At 44.6% G+C, this 22,451-nt stretch overlaps 1 protein-coding gene across 2 annotated transcripts in view; it reads right to left on the bottom strand.

Moving 5' to 3' along the window:
• Positions 1–21,671, bottom strand: part of LOC126918956 (irregular chiasm C-roughest protein-like) — a 158,324-nt gene extending 136,653 nt beyond the window's left edge. For both annotated transcript variants that reach the window (XM_050727574.1, XM_050727575.1), the window contains exon 1: positions 20,668–21,671. In XM_050727574.1, coding sequence (XP_050583531.1) covers positions 20,668–20,795 — 128 coding nt within the window. In that variant the 5' untranslated portion in view covers positions 20,796–21,671. The remainder of the gene's footprint in view (positions 1–20,667) is intronic.
• Positions 21,672–22,451: the final 780 nt, after the last annotated feature.

The raw sequence follows: 22,451 nt of genomic DNA, 5'->3' as shown, positions 1-22,451 counted from the left end.
CTCGGTCTGACGACTATTAATTGCCACGACGGACAATTACGATCGTCCGGCTGGGATCAACAAGGATAGGGTGTGCGAGGTTGGTCTCGTTCCCGCCGCGCCGCTCGATAATTGTTTTTAACCCATTGTTAGCGGCGCGGCTCGTCTTGGCACTGCGACACGCTTCGATTGATCGATTCGAGGCGCACGATCCTCGCGCGTTGCCCGCGTTTTTCGAAGGGCTCTCTAACGCGACGTTCCTCGTGTCACGCTGGTCAACGGTGATTGGCATCGAGCTCTCTTCGCGGTACAATGGACACAATCGACGGGTCTCGTATCTCGCGACTATTCAAGGGAACCAATTATCAGTGTATGAGCCTGTCAGAACACCGGACTCGAGTAACGAGCGAAACAAATGGAATTTGTTAACAGTGACATAGGATGGTTTCGATGAGCTTCTGGGAGAGATCGAGAGGCATCCAGAGTAGTTTGGAATGGTTTAGAATAACGACGTTATACGGGCCAATATTTTGCTCCGATTACTTTTAAACTCGTTGCGATATACAGAGTGTTCCGTGTGATGAGGATCGACAAATCTGATCAACGTGTTCGGTATATTATTCTTCATCTTTATGCTTCTCGTAAGATCGCGTAAATTCTTACAATCTCCGTTTCTCCCTTGTCATTGTAAATCAAAACTTTTTATCTCAGACACTGAGAACGAATCGCTTATGTAATGCCGTGAATATATTATTTGGCAATATATTAGATCTTTACTGTGGTTCTACCAATGTCTTCAGAATTTCCATCTACAAACTTTTTTAAAACATACGTACGCAACATGTATTAAACTTTCGCATCTTTTTATTTACATGTATTTTACACCTATTTTATAATGATACTTTATCCTGGTATATGACGTCAATGAATTATTATTATATAAACTATATGTATAGAGGTCTATTTACGTATAATAGGTTTCGTTACCAAAGAATCAATTTTCGTTAAATACCTGGTACAGAATACTAAATCGAGACCATGTATCATGGAGTGGCGATTATTGTCAAATTATTACCATAATTTCATCAAAAATATCTAGATATCACGTTATAGAAATTTATAGGAAAAATGTGCTAACAACGTGATACATTTCCTACGATGTATCAGAATTGCTCGAGTTTCGAATATCCGAGATACAATCGCTCAATGCATTCTCCTCTCGGTTCCACCATCGTCGACTACGACAAGGAAGACAGACGAAAGATCGAAACTGCTCCTGTATACCTGTAATATATGCCCAATGACATATCGTAAAAGTGACAATTCATTACTATACAATGAACGAGGAAACTGTCGCGATGATCGTTCTATCCTCGATCGAGGAGGCATTCGATCATCTAGAGCCGTCGAGCGATGCTCCTCCTGAAAACTCGGGTTGCAGCGTGTCTCTCGAATGACAGGATCGAGATTGCAAGGAAAGCTTTCGAAAGCACGGTGACGCAAATGGATCGCGTTTGTAACGAGTTGCTTCGCGAGAAACGTTTCAGGAGGACTCCGTGCGAAACGTCAGAGCATGAAACGTATTTGCCGCAGAGATTAGTGGCTCGATTCATCGACATTACGCGAAGATAGAGGTAGAAACTTTTGAGAGAGAAAGACAGAGAGGCGAACTTTCGAGAGACAGAGGGAGTGTACAGATGCATCGCTGACATGAGATCGATGCGATGCCACATGGATCATCGTTTCGTTACAGCATGGTAAATTTGCCGTACACAGGAAGCACAGGGAAAACCGGGATGAAAATTTCACGCAATCGGCATTCGTGTGACGGCGAATCGTCCGCGACGGATAATGAAGGTGTGGATCGATTGGAACTCGCCGCTCCCTTTGACCGATTCCGAGCCGCGTAGATGGCCGTGTTTCGACCGGCCGGGTATCGTGAAAAGGACAGGATGCAGCAGAGAATGAACGGCATGCATTGGACAGAGAAACGTGGCAGGGTGCGGCATCGTTCGCGTGGAAATTCATGACGGGTAGGTGGATGGGCTAAAATAAGGCGAATGATATCTGGCGTTGCTAGTCCCGGAATATCCGGCGTGCGGAATAGAATCGGATATGGGTGGTGTTACCATATGAGAGAGAAAAAGGGAGAACGCGGCTAAAGTGAACGAGGAAGCTAGCAACGGTGTGAAAATTTCACGCGTTCGCTCGTGCACCGGGTGACTGCTCCGAGTGCACCGCTATGAATAATAAGAATGCGTTCGAATCCGTTCGATCGCATCGCACCACGTAGAAACGCAAGGACGCGCCGACGAATTTGCGTTGAATGCGGAGAATAGAGGCAACGGTTACACCACGAAAGTTCGAATAACGTTCTATTCGATGGTTCGAGAGAACTATCTTCGTTTACGAATTTCGCGCACAACTTTAGACGTTTCACGCTCGCATCGATCATATGTACGAGTTAGTTCTCCGGAACTACGAATGTCTGAACGAATCGATGTTTCTGAATGAACGTAGGTAGTACGACGTGGATGGATTCCGACGTGAAAATTTCACATTCTCGGCGACACATTACACAACGTGACCATAATGAGGATGCACTCAACTGACACACGCGCCACTTGCCCGGTCGCTTGGGTAGCCTGTGAACGTTCGACGGCAAAATGTACGTGGGATGATGGAGGTATGATAAAAATGCGCGTGACAGAGCCTTTACGTTGACCACGCTCGACGTATTTTATATCGCGATGAATTTTCAAAAGGAACGGATCGATCGTTCGACGAGATTACATGGAACCTCGAGAAAGAGGCGAAAACGGGGATAGAGAGAAAAAGATTAACGGCGTCTCGTTTAATTTCTCGATTATTTCAAACTTTGTCTATGTCTCCCGCGAAGTATGAAATACTTTGTTCGATCGACGTTGGCGCCGCGCCGTGGCAATTTTTCCTCGTAACTCTACGGAATTACGCGAGACGAACGAGCAGCGATAAAAATGCATCTGTTGGTGGCGGTTGGTGAAGAAACGAGGCACGTCGTCGTCGTGCTGGCACCGACTCATAAAGCTGACTCGAAAGGAGAGCAAAGAGGAAGAGGGTGGTCTGGCATAGTGGCGTCGCTCGCCGATAAATTTTCAACTGGTCAACCGAGCCAGCTGCGTTGTGTTAGCTACTCCCACCGACGAAAAGCTGTACAATGTTTTCCGTTTAAAGTGTTTTATGACGAAGCGCGCTGGATACTCTCTGCTGGCCAAACGCGGATATATCCACTGGGACGTAATGGAGCTCGCGTTTTTATACTCGGTTTCGTCGCGTTCCCGTTCCCGTATTCCCATTCTCCTACCTTTCATAGCTTCGCGCGACTTTTCACTTTTGCCAACGAAACAAGCTGCAGACGAAAGACCAAGGGATACCTATAGAAAGAATAGAGCTCTTCTCGGTGCTCGTCTCTTCCCACGAGACCAGTAGAAGAGAAAATCAGGATTACGAGCACACCGTGAATGGAACGAAGACATACGCATTACGAATACGAGAATATCTTATCGATATCGGATGGAAAGGTTCTCATTAAGTGTTCCATGGCCGAAGACGAATCTCCTTGAAAAAACTGGTTTCGCCTATCCGGGATGAGAGGAATGTGCGTAGCATAGCTAAATATGGCTAGCAGACCGAACATCCACTGTTTCGCGCTAATAAATGTCATCGCTCGTTACGCGGCTAATTATCTGGTTTCTTCCGAACCACTCGAGGTTTTTCCTTCGTTCCTTGATAAGTTCGCGTGGGATCCTCGAGAGAATTCTCGAATTGGTTTCGTGGAAATTATCGATGGTAGTACAATAGACGTGGTCTAGGTACGCGCTGCGCCATTCCGAATTCTCCCACTTTCGCGTGCACGTTCAAAGTGTGGAAACACACACACACACACACACATATATCTAGGCAGAGAGTTCCAACGACGCACAGACGTGCTCTCTATTTGTTCCACGTCCCGAACCAGCTTTACAATCGGACTATCGAATATCCTCCGGGTATGTCCAGCGGACCTGACGTTCGCTTAGTTTCACCGTTCTATCCTCCGCTCTATTTCTACTCGAGATGGATGGCGGTATACCCAGCCGGCAGTTTCTATCGGCCGTGCTACTACAACGCTGGCCCACGAAAAGGCGTGCGCTTCTTGCTCCACGCAGGAAGACTCGAGAACTCTCCGCGGACACGGCACACACCACGGCTCTGCCTTTACTATCGGTCGAAACAATCGTTCTCGTGTACGAGAACAGCCCAACGATAAGATCGGTTGCATTCGCGCCTTGGAATTCAAACCGTTTGGCACGGTTCTACGGTCGTGCAAGCAGAAATATTTGGTGCAATTTCTTGCATGGTAAATATAAGTATACCGATGATTGATCTAACGAGATATCGGTTGGTACTTTTGACTTCACTTGAAAATTTCTATTCCACGAGATAAACAGCGTGTTTCAAATTCCTCGGAAGTAGTCTTCCCACTAAAGGACTAAAGGACCTTCCCTCTACTGAGCACTCTACTGGAGCAGCTTCCATCTCGAGGAGTAACAAGTTAGATGAACCATTCGTTACCTTACGTGAGTGTGTCTCCGAAATCTTCTGCTTAATACCAGCGAGATGAAAACCATAATCGTAAGTTACATTCTGGTCCCGATGTCATCCAATTCGCGAACGCCTTGCAGGCAGATCAAACAAACCTAAAATACACAATATAAACCAAGGATATCGCGTACGGGCGACGTGCGGCGAATTCCAACCCTTTTCCGACCAGCGAATAGATAATCGGTCGAACAACGAATCGTCGTTTAAGTGTACGTTTCCTCGCACACGATCGTACGCTCCGCGCCTTCTCCAACCGAGATTGCCCGCGTATCATGGATATCTATGCAATTAACGGCGTGTAATTAACAACGCTGCTGGTCCCTCCCCTCAGCTATCGTAGTCCCGGTAGCCACGCAGAAATTGATGCACGCGCTAATTTTGATTCGCATAATCCACTGTTAATTGGCTCGTCCCTATGATCAAGCATCTCCAGAGGTTTGCAGGCACGAAGAGCCGCGCCTCTTGTTCGACGATTTCGACCATCGAGCAGACCGATCAGTCGAGTCACGCAGTCCACGCACTTAACGATCAATTTGGTTCCACCGCTTTGTTATTCGAATCCTATACGTTTTATTGCCATTCATCTTTCTCTCTCTCCCCTCTCTCTTTCTATATATATATATCCCTTCCTCCATTCCGATTTTTTTTTTGCCCTGTTCCCCCTTCCCTTCCCATTGCTCCTTTTTTCTCTCGCTCGATTGTAGCGCACGCGAGGCCCGTGTGCCCTGCGCCCGCAAACTCGTGTATCGCGCAACGAAAATCGAACGAAACGACCGTCCCTCGTACTCGGAATTGCTTGTGATTCGAACGGCTACCAGGATGAGATGTTCGTTCCCCCACGAGTTATTTGGTACTATCTGTCACGAACTAAATATCGTAGGTGCGTTTTACGGATCAACGTCGTTGGAATATAAATCGACTTATCGATATCCATTAGCAGACGTACGAGTTACGTTTGCTCGCATTTAGAATAAAGTTTCCCCCCGAGATGATAGAAGTCCATTAAACTGTTAAGTATCCAAGAACGATTCGACGAGCGAGTAATGTCGGATGATCAAGGTCGCTTAACGTCAATTTACATGGACGACAGAGAACGCTTAACAGGTATTACTGGTACGTTTAATTCGCGGTTTGGACTGGATTGGTAACTTTGCCTGAAATAATCGTCGATCGTAGATTATGGTCGAATGACCGTCATAATAATTATGTTCGACTCCAGAGACATGTTTCGTATATTACGTAAAGTACCGATGATAGCTGACCACGGAACCATCTCGATTTTCTTCCTTCTTTTTTTTTTTTTGTCACTTTTTACGAAGGTTAGAGCGTGATTATTGATTCGAAGGGAAGGGAACTCACTTTCTGGCGAACTTGTTCCTTCTTTTATGATAGACTGCATAGATACGTCGGGTAATAGGTTGGCTAGACTCGACAGCGACGAGCGGCCGCAAAATCGATCGGACGACAGTGGTCCGAGAGCCTATCGGCGGCCGCGTACCCGCCACGCTCTTCCAAGTAGAACCAAGTAATTCGATTACCACACTGAAATCCCGTTTCTCGCGGGCTTGTTAATTATACGTTCAACGCGATATGCATATTGGCCGCGCATGCAACGCCGCAATACTTTCTGCCGATCCGCGCCATAAATACGAGACGTCGGATGCAATCTGGCCGGAATAGCAGCCCGTTATATTTCCTCGCGACGAGACCTTTCTTCGGCCGAGAAAAAGTATGCGGGGAAACTAAAAAGGAATGATTAATGTGATTCCACTTATTAGACAACTGAGAGACATAGCATTGGTTTATCGGGATTTCGAAAAACGCTTTACATTTCCAGTGATAATTTTTCATGGTAACTGGAATCGCTCTATTAATGCAGATCTGGTATCAATACACATGAATATATGAATGTTCGATCGGGTGAATACTTTTTTTTGGACTCTTAGAAATTCTAGGAAATATTAAGAAACGAATTTGTAATTGTCATGTTAATATTAAACCACGGATATTTACACGCATATGGGAAATTTAAATGTGCGAAAATATACAGGATGAGCATAATATATGAAATATTTAAATTAAAGTTAAAATACTTGTTAAAATATTTAGAGAACGGAGGGAATGCCTGGTTTGGTTCTGTTTCTTCGAGTGTGATTATGATAATACGAATTTGCATAAAGGTTCTGCAGTCTAGTTATTATATTTTAATTATTATTATACTGTATGACATATTCATATTTTCGCACAATAGAGTAATTTTTTTGCATGTGTGAAAACGCCAGGCTTGTGAACACAGCTTTGTCAAAGCCTTGAAACGAAGATTATATTACTACGATATTATATGTATGTTGTTACGGACAAAATATAACACTATGTAACAGAAAATATAAAAATGTGTAATACAAAATATAAAAATATGCGCATGCTTGTATATCATACGTATAATAATTAATTAAATAATATAATATAGTAAATAATTAATATAAGAAAAGTACAACAACATATTATGCTGCAAACGTTATAAAATACATAGAAAAGAACGTGAAGTTTTGTCAAATGATAGAGTCGACAACCTTCAATTAGACAGAAAATCTTGTAAATGAAATTGGCTTGTATCAGATGTAAAAGGTATAGAAAGAAGCGGTGAATTGAGAAGTACGGTGGGAAATAAAGTCATAAAACTGGTAAATTTGTCGTTTATGCTATATTCGAGAATTAAAAAACCAATGTCAATAAAATTCTACTTCATGCTGCTATTTGTTGCAAGTTTACGAAGATTTAAGAATGTTTCTAGCAAATGGTTCTATACATTAAATCATTATTTCTATATGAAACACGTTATCCACGATATGGCATTTGAGTTGCGCGAACAGGACCGGTTGCTTAGTTGAAGTTTCATAATTATCTTCTTGGAACGACTTAGAATCAACGGACGAGACCACTTAACGAGTTGATTGAATACAAACGAATCGATACGAGTATACGGGTCTTTATACCGGAATGAAACACGGCCTGTGAAACGTGTAGCTGCGATCGAGAGAGAATCCGGAATAAATCGTTGGCCGATTACGAGGAGAAGGCGTCACGGAGAAAACGGATAAAGCTGATGGGTGCCTAACGCGAATGCACGCCTCAAACCATCCTTTCGTACATTCTGATAAATCACCGTTTGCTGATGGTCTTTAGGGAGAAGGATCTTCTGTTGCTCCTATCGTACGGTATTATCTGTGAAATTGCTCGTTCGTCTCTCGTCGAAACGGAAGGACGCGAAGACGATTATCATTCGCAAACGACGATTCGATTATTGACTAAAGAAACGAATCTCCGCTGACGACGAATCGAGTACTCGAGGGGACTTTTGATTCTTAGTAAATGAACGCTGATAACGTTTCACTTTGATCGACCGCCCACGACATGAACGCGTATCTACACGTCGCTCTTAAATTCGTATTACCAGTGAACTAAAGAAATTCGTATTCTTGTAATTATTAATTCTTGTTATTTTTTATTTTTGTCATATTTTCAATCATAGAATTTCCTTGATTGCATCTTGTGCCACGAATTTAGGATTACGATGTATATTCTATCGCTGTGAATTTTTAATCAAAATTATCTGCGACCAAGATGCTACCTATACTATACCTCATCACGATCCAACCAATTTACGTGAAATCCTTGGAAATTTGCGGTAATACGCTTTCAATTAGCGATATTAAAATTTAGTCGGCGATTCGGGGCTGAAAATTGCAAGTATGCATACTCTAGAATCACCGAAACACGGTTACGATAGTTACAGAGATATGTATCGTCGGGTCGGTGGCAAGTTCGTCTGGAGATTACGCCGCAAAATTCGAGCGTCACGAGCATCGATAACCCGGGCATCGTCGCGTTAATACGTTGACGTTAATAAAATACAATGTACCGTGCTATACACCGGCGCTCTATAATTTGCTTCCTCTCTGTGTCTCTTTCTATCGTCGATGCACACCGATATACGGCTACCGAGGGACATCGTCGTGAATTATCGCGCGTGTAGCAATAATTATTGTTCCATGCAGCGATTGTAAAAGCGTATTGATCTGTCGCGACCGCTGCGTGGAACCTGTTGTAGTATCGACGGCCAATGAATTATCGAAGGGTATACATACATCCGTTGAAAACGAGACACGGCCACCGATAAAAGAGGCAGCCGGAGGTGGAGGAGCGGTAACAGGGCGGGCAGGACAGAGAGAAGAAAAAAGAGAACGAAAGAGGTTGCTTCGTCGAGCGACAACAACGAACAACGATTCACGCGTCGCCTCGGATTGTTCCAACGAATCGATTTCAGGCTCTATATACACAGAGTGGGAAAAAAGCAGGTCGAGAAACCACGTGTCACATTGGCTAAAAAAGAAAAGAAAGAAAAAAAAAAATAATCAGATTTCGGTTTACCAAATGACTCGAAATGGTAGCACACGAGCTCGTTCTACACGTTTCAGTCTCGTGTTGTTCGTCCTTTCGAAAATTACCAGGTGCACCGCGTGGGTGGCAGTTGCCAGCTGATTAACGACCAACGCCGCGATATTACAACGAAAGGGCCAATTCACGGCAATTGATCGATTTACCCGAACGCGTCTGAGCACGCGAGCCGTCACGATAAGGCGGACTTCAGAAAGCGGCGTGCTCATTTGATATATCGTTCCCTGGGACCACGACGTAGAAAATTCCCTCGAAATGGAAAGTGGGAGAACGTCGATGTGATATGAAGCAACGAAAGGGAAAGCAGGATGGTAGAGAGACAGAAAGACAGTTCGTTGCATCGTTTTCTTTTCTTTTACGCGACGATCATCGAGGGTGTTTTGTTAATCGAATATTTGTCAGGAGATGCCAACACGATCGATTTATCCGCAAGCAGGGAGGGTAGGAGGATAATAAGTGTCACGGATTAGCCGAGGATTCAATGGCGTCTCGGGTCGAAAGCGTGGGAAGGGACGAGTCCTCGGAAGGAACGCTCTCGATGCTCGAGTTCTGTGATCTTAAGCTAGCCTTGGCCGGAAATGCAAACCGATGCTAAGACGCTTGGAACGCCCGGTCATTTATCGCCGTGGCCGGAAGGATGGGAAAAAGTGGACGCTTAAACGATCGCCATTTATCGCACCGCAATGAGAATAGTTACTTTACCTCGGCACACTTTGAACAATCCGCGCTAGCCCAGGCGCTGATGGTTTTTCTGGCCGACCTTCCGGTAATTGCCACCCTGCCTTGAGCAACTTTCCCGCGCCGTTATTTTCCTCCAACTTCTCGACCCGCCCCGGTTTCACGACCTTATCAATGACCACGATCCAGCTGTGTCAGCGTAAACCTTTGCTCAACTTCCAAACAACTTATGAGACCAGGCGTAATTTAATTCATCGATATGAAATTACCAACATTTTCGATTCGTCGACATGGAATTGTAACTTGTGCATTTAATTCTAAATGATCGTCACTGAGAAAGGAAGAGATCTGACTCGTTGGTAAAGACGCGAATTTTTGTTCCCTTGGTTTCCTGATAGAAAATCCTGATTAATCAGTAACCTGTTATCTTACTATTTTTAATCACGTTAGAGATGTACAATTTCTTATTCCTATCCGTTTATCTACGTTACTTTTAGCAATAGAAGATCGGGTAGACTACAAAATTATCTTACGGTTAATCGTTGCAAACTCTACTGGTATACCGTACGATTTCCATTCGAATGTGAACGAGCTTGGCCACGCGTGGAGAGACAAGTAATCAACGATCAACCAGTTGGGAAGCCACGCCACGATTACGATATCAACGACGAGTCGATTCGGCGCACGTTGCACGTACTCTTAAACGCGAGCATTTAGGCTGGAGCAGTTTCAATAAACGTGTTGTTTCGTGATCGATCTGGCAGTGAGGAGAGAAAGGGAGGGCGTCAAATAAAAACGAGAATAGCAGACGCAGGCAAAAACCATGCGTCCTTCTTGGTTTACGATTAATTCAAGTGTTGCATCCCTCGAGTGGAAACTAGCGCGCCAGAGGAAACTATATCGGAGCTATTTTACATTCCATATTTCCCGGTTCGTTATTTATGCAAACAGCCGGAATATACGATGAGAAAATGTATGTTTATGCAAGTAATCCATACAAACATTTATTTATGTTTCGAAGGTAGCCTTAACCTTTAACCACCCTGTTCTCCGCTCTATTATTCGTGTCTCTGCTTCGTTTCGAGTTACGTGAAACGGCATTAAATGGAATTATTCGTGTAACGACCCTGCTTGAAAAGAGACCCCCCCCTCTCTCTCTCTCTCTCTCTCTTCTTTCCCCTCTTTCTCTCGCTCTGTTCTACTCGCTTATTCTCAATTAAGCATGTTCGTTTAACATGTGTAATTGATTACGCGTCGCTAGCGCGAGTCGCGATAATTATTAATACATTAAATATCGATAATTAAAGTAACAACGAGAGAGACACGTAATAACGATAGAACATATTTCATCGTATATAGAAGCATGTTACGGTTAACACACACGTGTACGATCGTCGAGCGACGACGGATAGAAATTAAAAATGTAGACGTTTCCTTCGCAAACGTTCCGTCGCACTCTAGTTTTCTTTTTCCCCTCGTTTTTACCTTCCCTTTCATCTCTTTTTTTCTTTGCTACGAGTAAATCGTCGCAAAGTCGTCGTCTACGTTGGACGTTTGCGATTCGCCAACCTTTCTTTCCTTTCTCTTTCGACGATAAAGTGACGTTGTTCTCAGAGATGGAGCATCCTCGTGCCTAACTTGCAATTAGCGTCTTCTAACGACGACGAGTCACAGAGAGCTACGCTGCGCGTATGGTTCGTCTTTCTCTCTGTGACGTTCTGTACTGCGCAAAGCGGAAAGCAAGAGGGAAAAACCGGAGAAAAAGAGGCGAAGGCGAAAAGAAAGAAAGAAAACGTATAGAACAAACACAATAAAACGTATGAGCCGCTTTATTTGATTTCATTTAATTATAGTTATTCCCTTTGCGGCCGGAGAAAAGACTCGCAGACGACAAAATCGAGCAAATGTTTCATCGTCCGTCTGACGACTCCCGTTTATATATGATCGATCTCGTTTTAAAGTGGAAGAAATGAACGTACTAATTCTTCCGCGATATGTTTATTTTTATTTACATGAAAAGTCATCAAGAATGAACAAATGAGGCGAAAGAGAGAGAGAGAGAGAGAGAGAGAGAGAAAGAAGAAGAAAATGAGAAGAATGATAGCGCTGGACGAAAAGCGGAAACGTTGGTTGGGTTAAAAAAGCCGGGCTGGGCTTTCGAGGTGGCCGCGTTAATTAAAATAATGCTTACGAGATAATTAATTTGCGGCTGGACAAAGTGATGGACGAGCACGCGGCTATGCTATTCGCGTAACTCGGAATGGGAATATAACGCGAGCCACGAGGATATTTAGTATTCGCAAATTAATCGATTACGCGTAATTGTCATCCCATGTTGGAACACCAAGCTAGTTGATCATTAGGACAAAATCGTTACCTGCGGGAAAGCTTTTCCGTGCTTCGTCGATCGTCGAAAGAAATTCTACTGGTCTGAACTCTCAACCAACGGTCGGAAGTTTGTTTCATCTAGTTAATCACTGGAAAAATACGACATTCATACGGTATTAAAACGACGACCGAAGAAAAGCGACGATATGCGGAACAAGCTCTCGTACGCTTAATAAGAACCGGCACAACTATTAAATAAATGAACGTTAATTTCATCCGGTGGTTGCTTTCGCTGTATTTCCAATGCTACGCCATTTCTTTATTCGACAAATCATTCGGTCGTTTCGGTCGTTAAACCACATGCGTTCAGTTCATCGTGCATGAATTTTCTCTTCTTTTCGAAACGAATCTCCTTCCATATCCTGACGCTTTCATCTCCTTGACACCTTCCTTTCGAGCGCCCGTTCAAAGTACACACATTCGATCAGCGTCCATACATTGGGTCGCCAGGTAAGTCGTTTAGCCCCACGCGAATCCGTCGGACGCGAATCGAATCTCGACGAAAATCAAACCGTTCGCCAGCAAGTTTTCCCCTTCGAGCCGGAATCAAGTTAGCCCGCCGCATTCGATGACTTTTACTCCACCACTACCAGCAGAGTCCGGATTCGAGATCTCGATTTATAAGTTCGTGACCAGGCCAGGGGATATTTGCATTTCGTTCCGGGAGCCGGTGAACCGGTTGTTGAATTTTCCTCGATTTATGCAAATTCAACCGAGACGTTGCGTAAGGATTGGAAGCAAACAGTCACACTTCGGATCATTGCATTTCTCTCTTTTCACTGACGAATTTCAGTCGAATAGAGGTTGTTAGACCAACGTTTAACAAACTAATCGGCAGAATTTGAATGTTTATCGTACGGTAAGTAATGGAAAATTCATACATTGAATTCTTAATATATATAAAGTCAAGATTATCGACGAAGTAGGAAAAAGGTACGACGACTGGTTTTATCACGCGGCCGAGCATCCCTGAAGCTATCGATCTCAATAGATTTTCGGGCTGACGTTTTTTCCGACCGCCACCATCGCTCTTTTATTGCAATTTATCGTATTGTGAGAAACTAATTTCGTCGACCTTTCAAGCTGTCCCTTTCCTTCGAAAAGAAATCAACCAACCTTCGAACGTTGGTATTTCGCGGCCGTAATTCCATTAACACCGACAGTGACGAACTGTGTCGTACACTGGTTATACTGTGCTGTCCCGAACCAAAAATTAATTTTATTTCATTCCGCGAAGAACCACCTGTTACGCAAACCGTGCGCCTGATGTGAAGCAGACTTATGTTTCTTATGTATTCGTAAAATATCGTTTCATACGAGAATAACTATGGAAATTGTTTAAACTTTATTAATACGTAGAAATTAACGCGCCAATTCTTAATGTATTTGCTATTCGTCAAATATCGATCAAGCGACTGTGCGAGGACGATGGAAAAGTCCAAGGTGGACGTGGATCTTTGTATTTTATCAGAACCAAGTATTATTTCAAATGACATTCCTTCTTTCGTCGTTCGCTTTAATCCATTAATCGTTTTAACTCGTTCAGACCAACGGTGTATTAACGCAGCTATTCTTCAATCAATTTACATTATTGAATTCTGCTTTTTGATATCGTGCTTATGAAGTAGGATATTCAACATTAACAATTTTTAATTTAACGTTTAAAGTGAATGTTTAATATTTTACTCGTGGTTTAACATTTTAACATCGTTTCATGTTCCATGTACAATATCATGGAGAAATTAAAATATTTATAACACCGTGATAATTTCTTTTTTCAAATGGTGAACATTCTTTTTGTCTTTAAATTCCATAGTAGATTTCGCAAGGTATCCACTATGCTAATGCATATCTCGTATCTAGACAAAACGACGTTTAAATTTACTTTATTTATGTCCTCCAATAACGTTGCTTTTATGTGTGTGCAATTTTTATGCACAATTTCATTCCTTGGTTCTTAATCCCTGTGACACACGGATAGTAATTCATACGCTTTTATTTATTCTAGTCGTTGAAATAAGTAGCGTATATGATTCTTTGAGAAAATATATCTACGGACGAGATATATGAACTCTAATAATTTCGACGATTTCTGACATTAATATATCGGGTTATCCTTCTACCAATCGTTATAAAGTGTAATCGCATGGAAATAAATGCACAACTAAACTTCTAATACTTACAGTACGATTATATAAAAAAATGTAGAATGCAAATATTACAGGAAAAACATATTACTATATAATTAAAGAAACAATTTCATTCCAAAAAGAAAAGAAATTCCAACAGTTACGTTGGGAAACTAATAAATGGATAAACGTCTACACGATTCGCGATTGTGCTCGCGTAATATTATTTCGACAGGTTGTTTCGTCTGTGACTTGTTTCATCTTTTCAGTCGCACCTCCGTGCGAAATGCACTCGGTTGATGTTCTCGACGACACTCGACTTTTCGTTCGCAGCCTGATTTATCGACGGGTATTCTGGCGCGCGATACCTGGCGCGGTGCGGGTTGTCGCGGAAGAATAACAACCAGAGGAATTGGAAGAAACAAGCGTTCCTCTTCTCGCCCGTACCGCGAACTGCATCCCGGCGGGCTTGCGAGTTACTTTTCTTTTCCTTTTGCCCCTTTATCCGACGTTTCAACGAGCTCGGAAATCGAGCGCAGTCTGCCGCGAAATGCACGGATATTAAAAGCTCCTTATAAAAATTGTGCTAAATTCTAACGCGTCGTGACGTTGACAAATAGACGATAAGTTCACTATTATTAATCCATAAATGATGGGCCTGCGCGTGTTTTAACCGTGTGTGAAATTAATTCGCCTCATAACGCGGTTTTCGTTGAACAAGTGTTTCATGAATATTGGAGAATATCTGTCGGCCCGGTAATCAAGTTTAAAACTCAATTCGCCAAACTGGATTGCACCGTGGAATAACCTAGGTAAATTCGTTACTTGGAAACGTAGTATTGGAAGAAAAGTTCCTCGACAATCGAGTAGAAAGACAGAGCGAGCGAGCGAGAGAGAGAGAGAGAGACCGAGATAAGGAAAAACACAGCAGCCTGCCCCGCCAGAAGAAAAGAAATTAATCAGTTGAATTATTAGATATAAACGTGGCTCGTTCTCCGACGAAGGATTGAGCCAATTGAGCCATCTAGGCCATCGACGAATTCGTTGCCCTTTAAGGCCTAACTATCGAAACGACTTTGTAAGTAAAACGGCGCAACAGTGACGTCTGTTCGATCGTAAAGTAGCAAAGAGCCAGTAAACGTGACGCGGTACGAAACATCTTTTAAACTCGAACCTTAACAAGCTGGGTCAACTCGACCATACTGAGGATCCGTTTTTATGTGCTTTTACTTGATTTGCTTTTACAAGAAGAATCATCGATGGTTACCATAGTGGCAAAAACCTATCTACGGATGTTGCCCCTCTCTTTGTTCAGCGGTGCGCGAAGCGAGACCGAGAATCAGGTGCACCTCGGTTGTTCGATGACTTTCGGCTCTCCATCGACTTGATTTATTGCATTACAACCAGCACTGACACTTACACCGACGCACACGGCCTGCTACGCCAGCAATCGAAGGGGTGAATTTTATTTACTTTTAGCGAATCGATCGACCACGGAAGACGGAGGAAAGAGGCTGGGCCAAGAGGCAGGGAAGAAGAGAGGTTGCTGGGTCACCGGCAACCCTGGCAAAGCGAACCCAAGAGTTACGTGGTCTCACTACCCCGCCGGCCTTTCGCTTCTCTAACGTTATATCATCGTCTACTTCCTTCGAGGCCGTGAATTTACGCAGACAAATCGGCCCGAACATCGCCACCGATCTTTACCCTCTCAGTCTCTCCCGTTTCTTCTCTCTGCTCCTCATTCTCTCTGTCTGGTGTTTCACGGTTCGTCGCCTTGCCGCACTCTCCACCGAATTACTGTAATATAATATTCGCTCGAACGTGGCCGTCTTTATAATGTTTCGTTTATCAATGTTTTCGATAGCCCCGTCGATCTACTTCCGCGTTCTTCTTCCATCCATCCTTCCGCTTTCCATCTTCTATTCGTTGCTGCTCGATTTTCTTTACTCTTTGCCGCGCTCGAAATATCCGGCAACCGGATCACGATACAGGACGCATACGAAACTCAATCGATGATATCGTGAACGCTCACACGGTAGTAAGGTGCAGATACTTCTTCGATACGTTCTTGAGGACGTCGACGTTATGACTAGGAGGGGGATATATCGATAGAAGAGGAGTACGTCGAGATTCGGTGAAGCTCGTCGAGGATACGCATTACCCGTTAACGGATATTCAGAATTGAAACAATTTGCGGAATGAAATTAAAGTTAACAGGTAGGAAGATCGTGTTCGAGTTACAAACACAGTTTAACCTGTTTATCGCTGACCGGTTGAAAATTGTTTCACAAATTCGCTGGCCGAAAATAACAAACCGAAGGTTTTCGTGCGCTCGATCGAGCCGATGCAACTTCTCGTTCCCAATGCAACACCTCCCTTACTCGGCTCGATCGCGGTGGTTTCCAACTTTCTGTAACTTCTGTTCGCAACGGTATTTCCATCGGTATCATTCAAATCCGCACATAATTCGCGCTAGTTCCCACCGCGTTAGATATTCCGACAACGTTTCATGCGGCCTAACCAATGAAATGTTTTGCAACTATGCAACACGTTTCTGTCTTTCTCTCTCCCTCGTTCTATATAGCTCAAATTCTGTACAGCGGAAATACGCAGCCGTTAGAAACGCAACGCGTTAAGGCGAATCTGAGCTGTGTTAATAACGCGCTAATACACAGAGTTCCCTTCGATTTCGAAATGGCGTATCCACGGTATCACCAATCCTCGATACTCCATTGTAGAATACCGTCATTCGCCCATCGAATACCAATAATGTGGTATCTACGCAGTTGATGATTTTCACGATGACCAGGGTTTCGTGATAGAACGTTTCGTTTTAACTTTGCTCCTCGTAGCTTTCAATGCATTGTACGTTGGTGACAGAGTAACAGCCTGACCAGTAAGAAGTAGGAAGACGTTGGACCGTTTGTCTATACCATAAAAGAATTGCCAAGTTACCGACGTTACGTTAGCTTTGCGACGACGTATGTTACTTTACGATTCCTTTCGTTTGGTTCCAGACGAAATGTAAACCCCGCTACCACTTCTACTACTTCCAGACGCATCGTGCTTCCTCCACCCTTCTTTTCGTAAGCTTTTACGGCGCAACGGAAGCCTTTGACTGCATCGCTGCCAAATGGAGGGATAATTTCGCGAAACCAGGTCAAACTTTCGACGCTCGAGTACGTCGGGCGCGTTTTCCTTTTCCTTGTTTTATCACGAGCAACTTCGTTTTTGTATCCTACCCACTTTGGCCCCACCCTTCCCTGTCTTTATTTCTTTCTCCTAAATGACTATATTTCCTAACTTGATTCGCCGAGAGACGCCCGCGAAAGGATTTGGCTCTGGCCAAAAGAGTTCCGAATATCCAAGAATCGAGGGAGATAAATGGATTATTTTCGATTCGAAATTGCTCCTGTTCGCGAGAGCACGAGCTTTGGCACAGTGATTCGAGCATACTGCGTGTCATCGTCCCTTGCAATCGTATTCGGGGTAATACGGGGCAGAGCGCGTTTTCGCGAAACGAGAGGGTCGTATCCAAGTTCAAATTTTCAGCAGAGACGAGTCTTTGTTGCCCGTTAAAATGTCCCAGTAATATCCTATTCCCCTTGCGTATTACGTTCGTTCCTCTGTTCAGTATCGTTCTATCCCTGCGCGTATGTTTCTCCGAGCTTTTCCCCTATTTTCTATCTTTCTCTTTCTATCTCTGTCTCTCTGTTATTTTTTATTTTTTCTGCGACACGACTGTAAATAACTAGGTGCTGCGGTGAAACCAATCTGCTGTATTGAAAATGAAAATATTTATGCTTTCGGAGAGATAAGCGCGGGTATCGCGCTCATCAGCATTGACCGCCCTGTTGATTTTTACGCAACGTGACTTATTATTTTCAAATAAAAGCGAATAATAATTATTCTTACCGTTGCTGCGCCACTCGGTACCGTACCGCTCTATTTTACTAAAGTTTTCAGAAAATATAATGAATGTATCTCGAAACGGTAATGGGTGGATAATATACTTATCAATACGTATGATCCGTTATTGGCGCTCGTACGATGAGTTTATTTGCATTCATCCATCCTTCTCATCCATGTACGGATGATGCTAGTACAAGAGAACTTTGTTAATCAATCTCGTGTATACGCGGAGACTTTCTTTGGGTCGGGAATAGTGAATGGACAAAAAGGAGATGATATAACGACCTCGTGTACATAGGAGAACACAGGGTGGGAAGCCGGTGGCTCGGTGCAGCCTGAAAATCTATTTCCTATTTATTTGCCTCTTTTTTATCATCGAAACGCCGGAACAATACGCAGCTTCAAAAAAAGGAAAAAGCGAAAGTTAATACGGCGATACGTCGATAAAACTGGCGGTAACGAAAATTGGATTATCTCCTTTCGTTTCGTTTGTTCGGTTGATTTCACGCAGAAATTCAGCAAAGCGGGAAAAATGTCGATGTTTTGAAAAACTCCTTTTTCTAATAATACAATTGAAACTATGGGATTTCGAGACGCGAGCGTTACAGAGAGCTTTGTCCGTGTCTCGCCATCGCGCGAAGCAACTACGCATACGAGTACTGCGTGTAAGTACGCGAATTTGAAGAGAACAAAAAAGAAAAGGACTCGAGGAGAGACAGAGTCGAAAAAAGAGGATGAAATAAGCTGGGGGTCGTGTAACGAAGGAGTTAAAACCACGGTTACATCTTCTCTGACGTCATTTCGTGTCGCGTCACCGAAAATGTAGCCGCGGTGAGCCAATTAAAATACACGGTCGGATTACGAGATGCCGGGTCATGAGGGTTTCAAGCATTAGGCAAATGCGATACGCAGAGGACGCATTGACATTCGTGGCCCCGGAGCAAAAAGGGTACACTGACGCGGCGGCGAACAGCCGAGAACAACCACAGCTTTCGTGTTGCCTTTGTTCTGAAATTATTCAAGGCTCCCGTGGCTTTTTCACCGCACGCGGCCAGACCTAATCCTGTATCTTTAAGGTGAGATTACACGATGCCCTCGTTCGAGCCGTCGTTTAATATCGTGGCCGGAGAACGAATGAAATTAAAATTTGACCAACTCCCGGTGGCTTTGACGCGGACGAAACACATCGCGCGCGCCACGTATCTTCTCCTATCTCTGTACGTGCACGCTGCCGTGAAACTGCTTTAGTAATCCGGTGACTCAGGATTTTCTACGGAGCTGAAACGACCGACGTGAGTTCGTTATTGAAGCAATAAAATGCTCCGGATACGAGCTTTCTCGTTGATTCCTTTTCAAAAACGATTCCAAAGGAGCTTATCAGGGATTTTTGACGTATCTACGTGCAGCGCTTATTAAAGACTCCAGGAGCACGGTGTGACATATCTCATATATATATATATATAACTATCAATTGAAATTTGTCGTTCCATGGAATTTCGATTCGCCGTTCCATAGGGCAAATTGAAAATATTTGACGACAACGCGGCGAAGTGATTATTCCCTTGAGAGACTACGCGTCTTCTCGTACATCGAAATGGTGGGAGGATGAGCACGTAGAAAATTGGCGAGATCGTTTTCGACAAATCCTTCTCCTCGTTAATTATACGCCAAGCATTAACGCAACCATTAATCAACGGGGCGAAAATCTAAAGCACGTCTTGCCCGTGGCGTATCTAACGGGCTACGCGTTTTCATATCGACCGCGTAAATTTCTTCGCAGGCTAATGGCATTAAATTCCCTTGCGCGCCATTTAATTCCCGCGCCCTGTATGCAGCGCCAGCCTATTCCACACAGAAATCGATACCATAACGACGCGTGCCTTACATTTATCTCCCTGTCGCTGTCTCGCTATCCCTTGTCCTGGAATCACCGAAAACGCAATCTCTACGCTCGGTCCCATATACCTTAGCCCAAGTCACGTATCGCGACAATCGTTGAATATCGATCCTGCGTGAATATTTTAACACGCGCGGCACGAACGTGCGTTGTACCAGCCGCCGGAAATCGTTGTTGTGAAAGACCTCTCGCGCGTTTTTCGTGTATTTCGCGTTTTTATATACCATCGGCGAACGAACGCGGTAACCGGATCGAGTAATATCTTTTTATATGTTTTTATATTTCTCGATCGTTTGAAAGACTACGAATGACGTGAGATTTTCTCAAGTACCGTTCTGCTATCACGTGTATGTCAGCACGCGGTGGCACGGTGTGCCGTATGTTCCCTACGACCACACATGCGCTCCAAAATATCCACGAGAACGAGTATCGGAGAATTATCAATGGAGTTACTTGTCCGGAAAGGAATTCCTGTTCAAAATACCGCATCAGTATATATAGGGACATTGGCGTGATGCCACAATAACAGTCTTAACCCTCTAAACCAACGAGAACGCCGATAACCATTCGCATTGACCGATTAAAGAAGAATGTTGCACATACCTGCCGGTCGTGTGTCGTCTCGATCTACTTCTTGCAAGATCCGTGTTATCCCTGGTCGTAGTGCGTTGCGTCGGCACCGCGTTGAAAATAGAGAAATCCATGGTGTACGCCGCGAGAAATCCGACCATTGTTCACTGGAAATCAACGTTTAACGCACTATATCAACATTGCATAACGTGACACGATCGGCGTTTGAACCGGCACCGACTTAACCAGATCATCAGAGAATGTAATCTCACGACAGACAGACACGATACAACCACGTCTGAAATCAACTCCTTCGCTAGCCAACCTCCCGACACCCCGGATATGCTCTATCCCTCACGGGAACTGTCACACGTGTTACAGAGTTACCACGGTTCACTATATGGTTGTACGCAAATCACTATCCGACGTCGCGGACACACTGTTCGCTTCTCACTTCAGTGCCACTTGTCCGCGACGTAGTCCCGATCCATTCACACAAACCTCGAGAATCGGAACCTCTTCACTGTGTCGTGTGTGTAAATCACTGCAATGACATCGTCCCAGGAGCGGGTACGCCACTCTATCTCATCGGCGAGGACGATGCACGAGGCTCATACTGTCAGGAGGAAGCGATCGAGACGGTGTCGAGCGGCCCCGACGATCTTCTTCCGCCACCACCGTGCAGCATCACGGCATTCGCGTCGCGGAACTTTCTCACACTCGCGTGTCTTCCGTAGATCGTACCGATGGGGGTCACACGAAATCGCACTCAACGTCGACTACGCGTTTCTACTGACGGACGGAGGCAAAGATCCAAAAACTGGCGCACAACACGAAAGATGAGAACACGGTAAGTGAGGCGTCCGATCGGCGAACAAGTTTCTCTAGCGTGGTTTCGTGCTCCCTCGAATACGATTGTTTGTTCGGAGCTACGATGTCAACGGCAAACGGGAACGAGCTCAACATAAGTAACCCGTCATCCGACTCGCGCGAGAGTTCGTAGGAAACTACTCGCGAGTTCTTCGTCGAGCGTACTTGCATCCCCACCACTGGTCGCGCAACTGCACCCCACCACTGGCCTCGCGTAGGGCACACGCGCCCCTTACCCCCTCCTTCTAATGGGCACGCACCGAGCTACCCGGAGCGTGACACACGCTCACGCTTCTGGTGGGGGCAATGGTCGCGTGGCGGGCTGCTCTCGCGTGGGGGTAGAGAGGGCAAGGGGTACAATCCGTACGAAAAGGGAGCGACACGCGGTACGAGAGAGATACGTAGACACGGCGCGTTCGCGCAGGCGCATTGCTCTCCTGCGGGAATGTATCCCCGTGAAATGTACGGTAAGTACGTACGGGATAACGAAGACCGTGGGGTGCAGAGACCTCTACTACGGTCTACGCCACTGATGGCGTACAGACATCATTGTACCGTATACAGCGTATACCATGATTCATGTTTTCGAAATGTAAAGATTAAAAAAGAGCCAGCTGATCCGCTCGTGGGATTTTTAAATGAACCGCCACGACTACCGATGAAGGTATCGGAAGCCGAGATGTCCCGTTCCAACTACGTTCGCGCCTCGTGGCGTACTGTTCGAGCGTTGGACAAGACGGTGGACGAGAGAATTCCTAGCGTCTGCTCGGTGGACGTAGAGGAATGTCAAACAGGCTGGGTAGAAGTTTGCTCGTATAATAGCGCAGCCTTGAGCGCGATATGTCTTTAGAGCTTAGGTTTCGCTCTGCCGAAGGGTAAACGTTTGCCATCGACAAATATTTGTCAACGTTCGCGGCAAGGATACTTGGCCGCTTCCTTCGGACCAA

This window comes from Bombus affinis, chromosome 7 (genome assembly GCF_024516045.1).
Source record: "Bombus affinis isolate iyBomAffi1 chromosome 7, iyBomAffi1.2, whole genome shotgun sequence".
Taxonomy (NCBI): domain Eukaryota; kingdom Metazoa; phylum Arthropoda; class Insecta; order Hymenoptera; family Apidae; genus Bombus; species Bombus affinis.
Note: the sequence above shows the minus strand (reverse complement) of the source record. Positions and strands in the feature narration are given on the sequence as shown.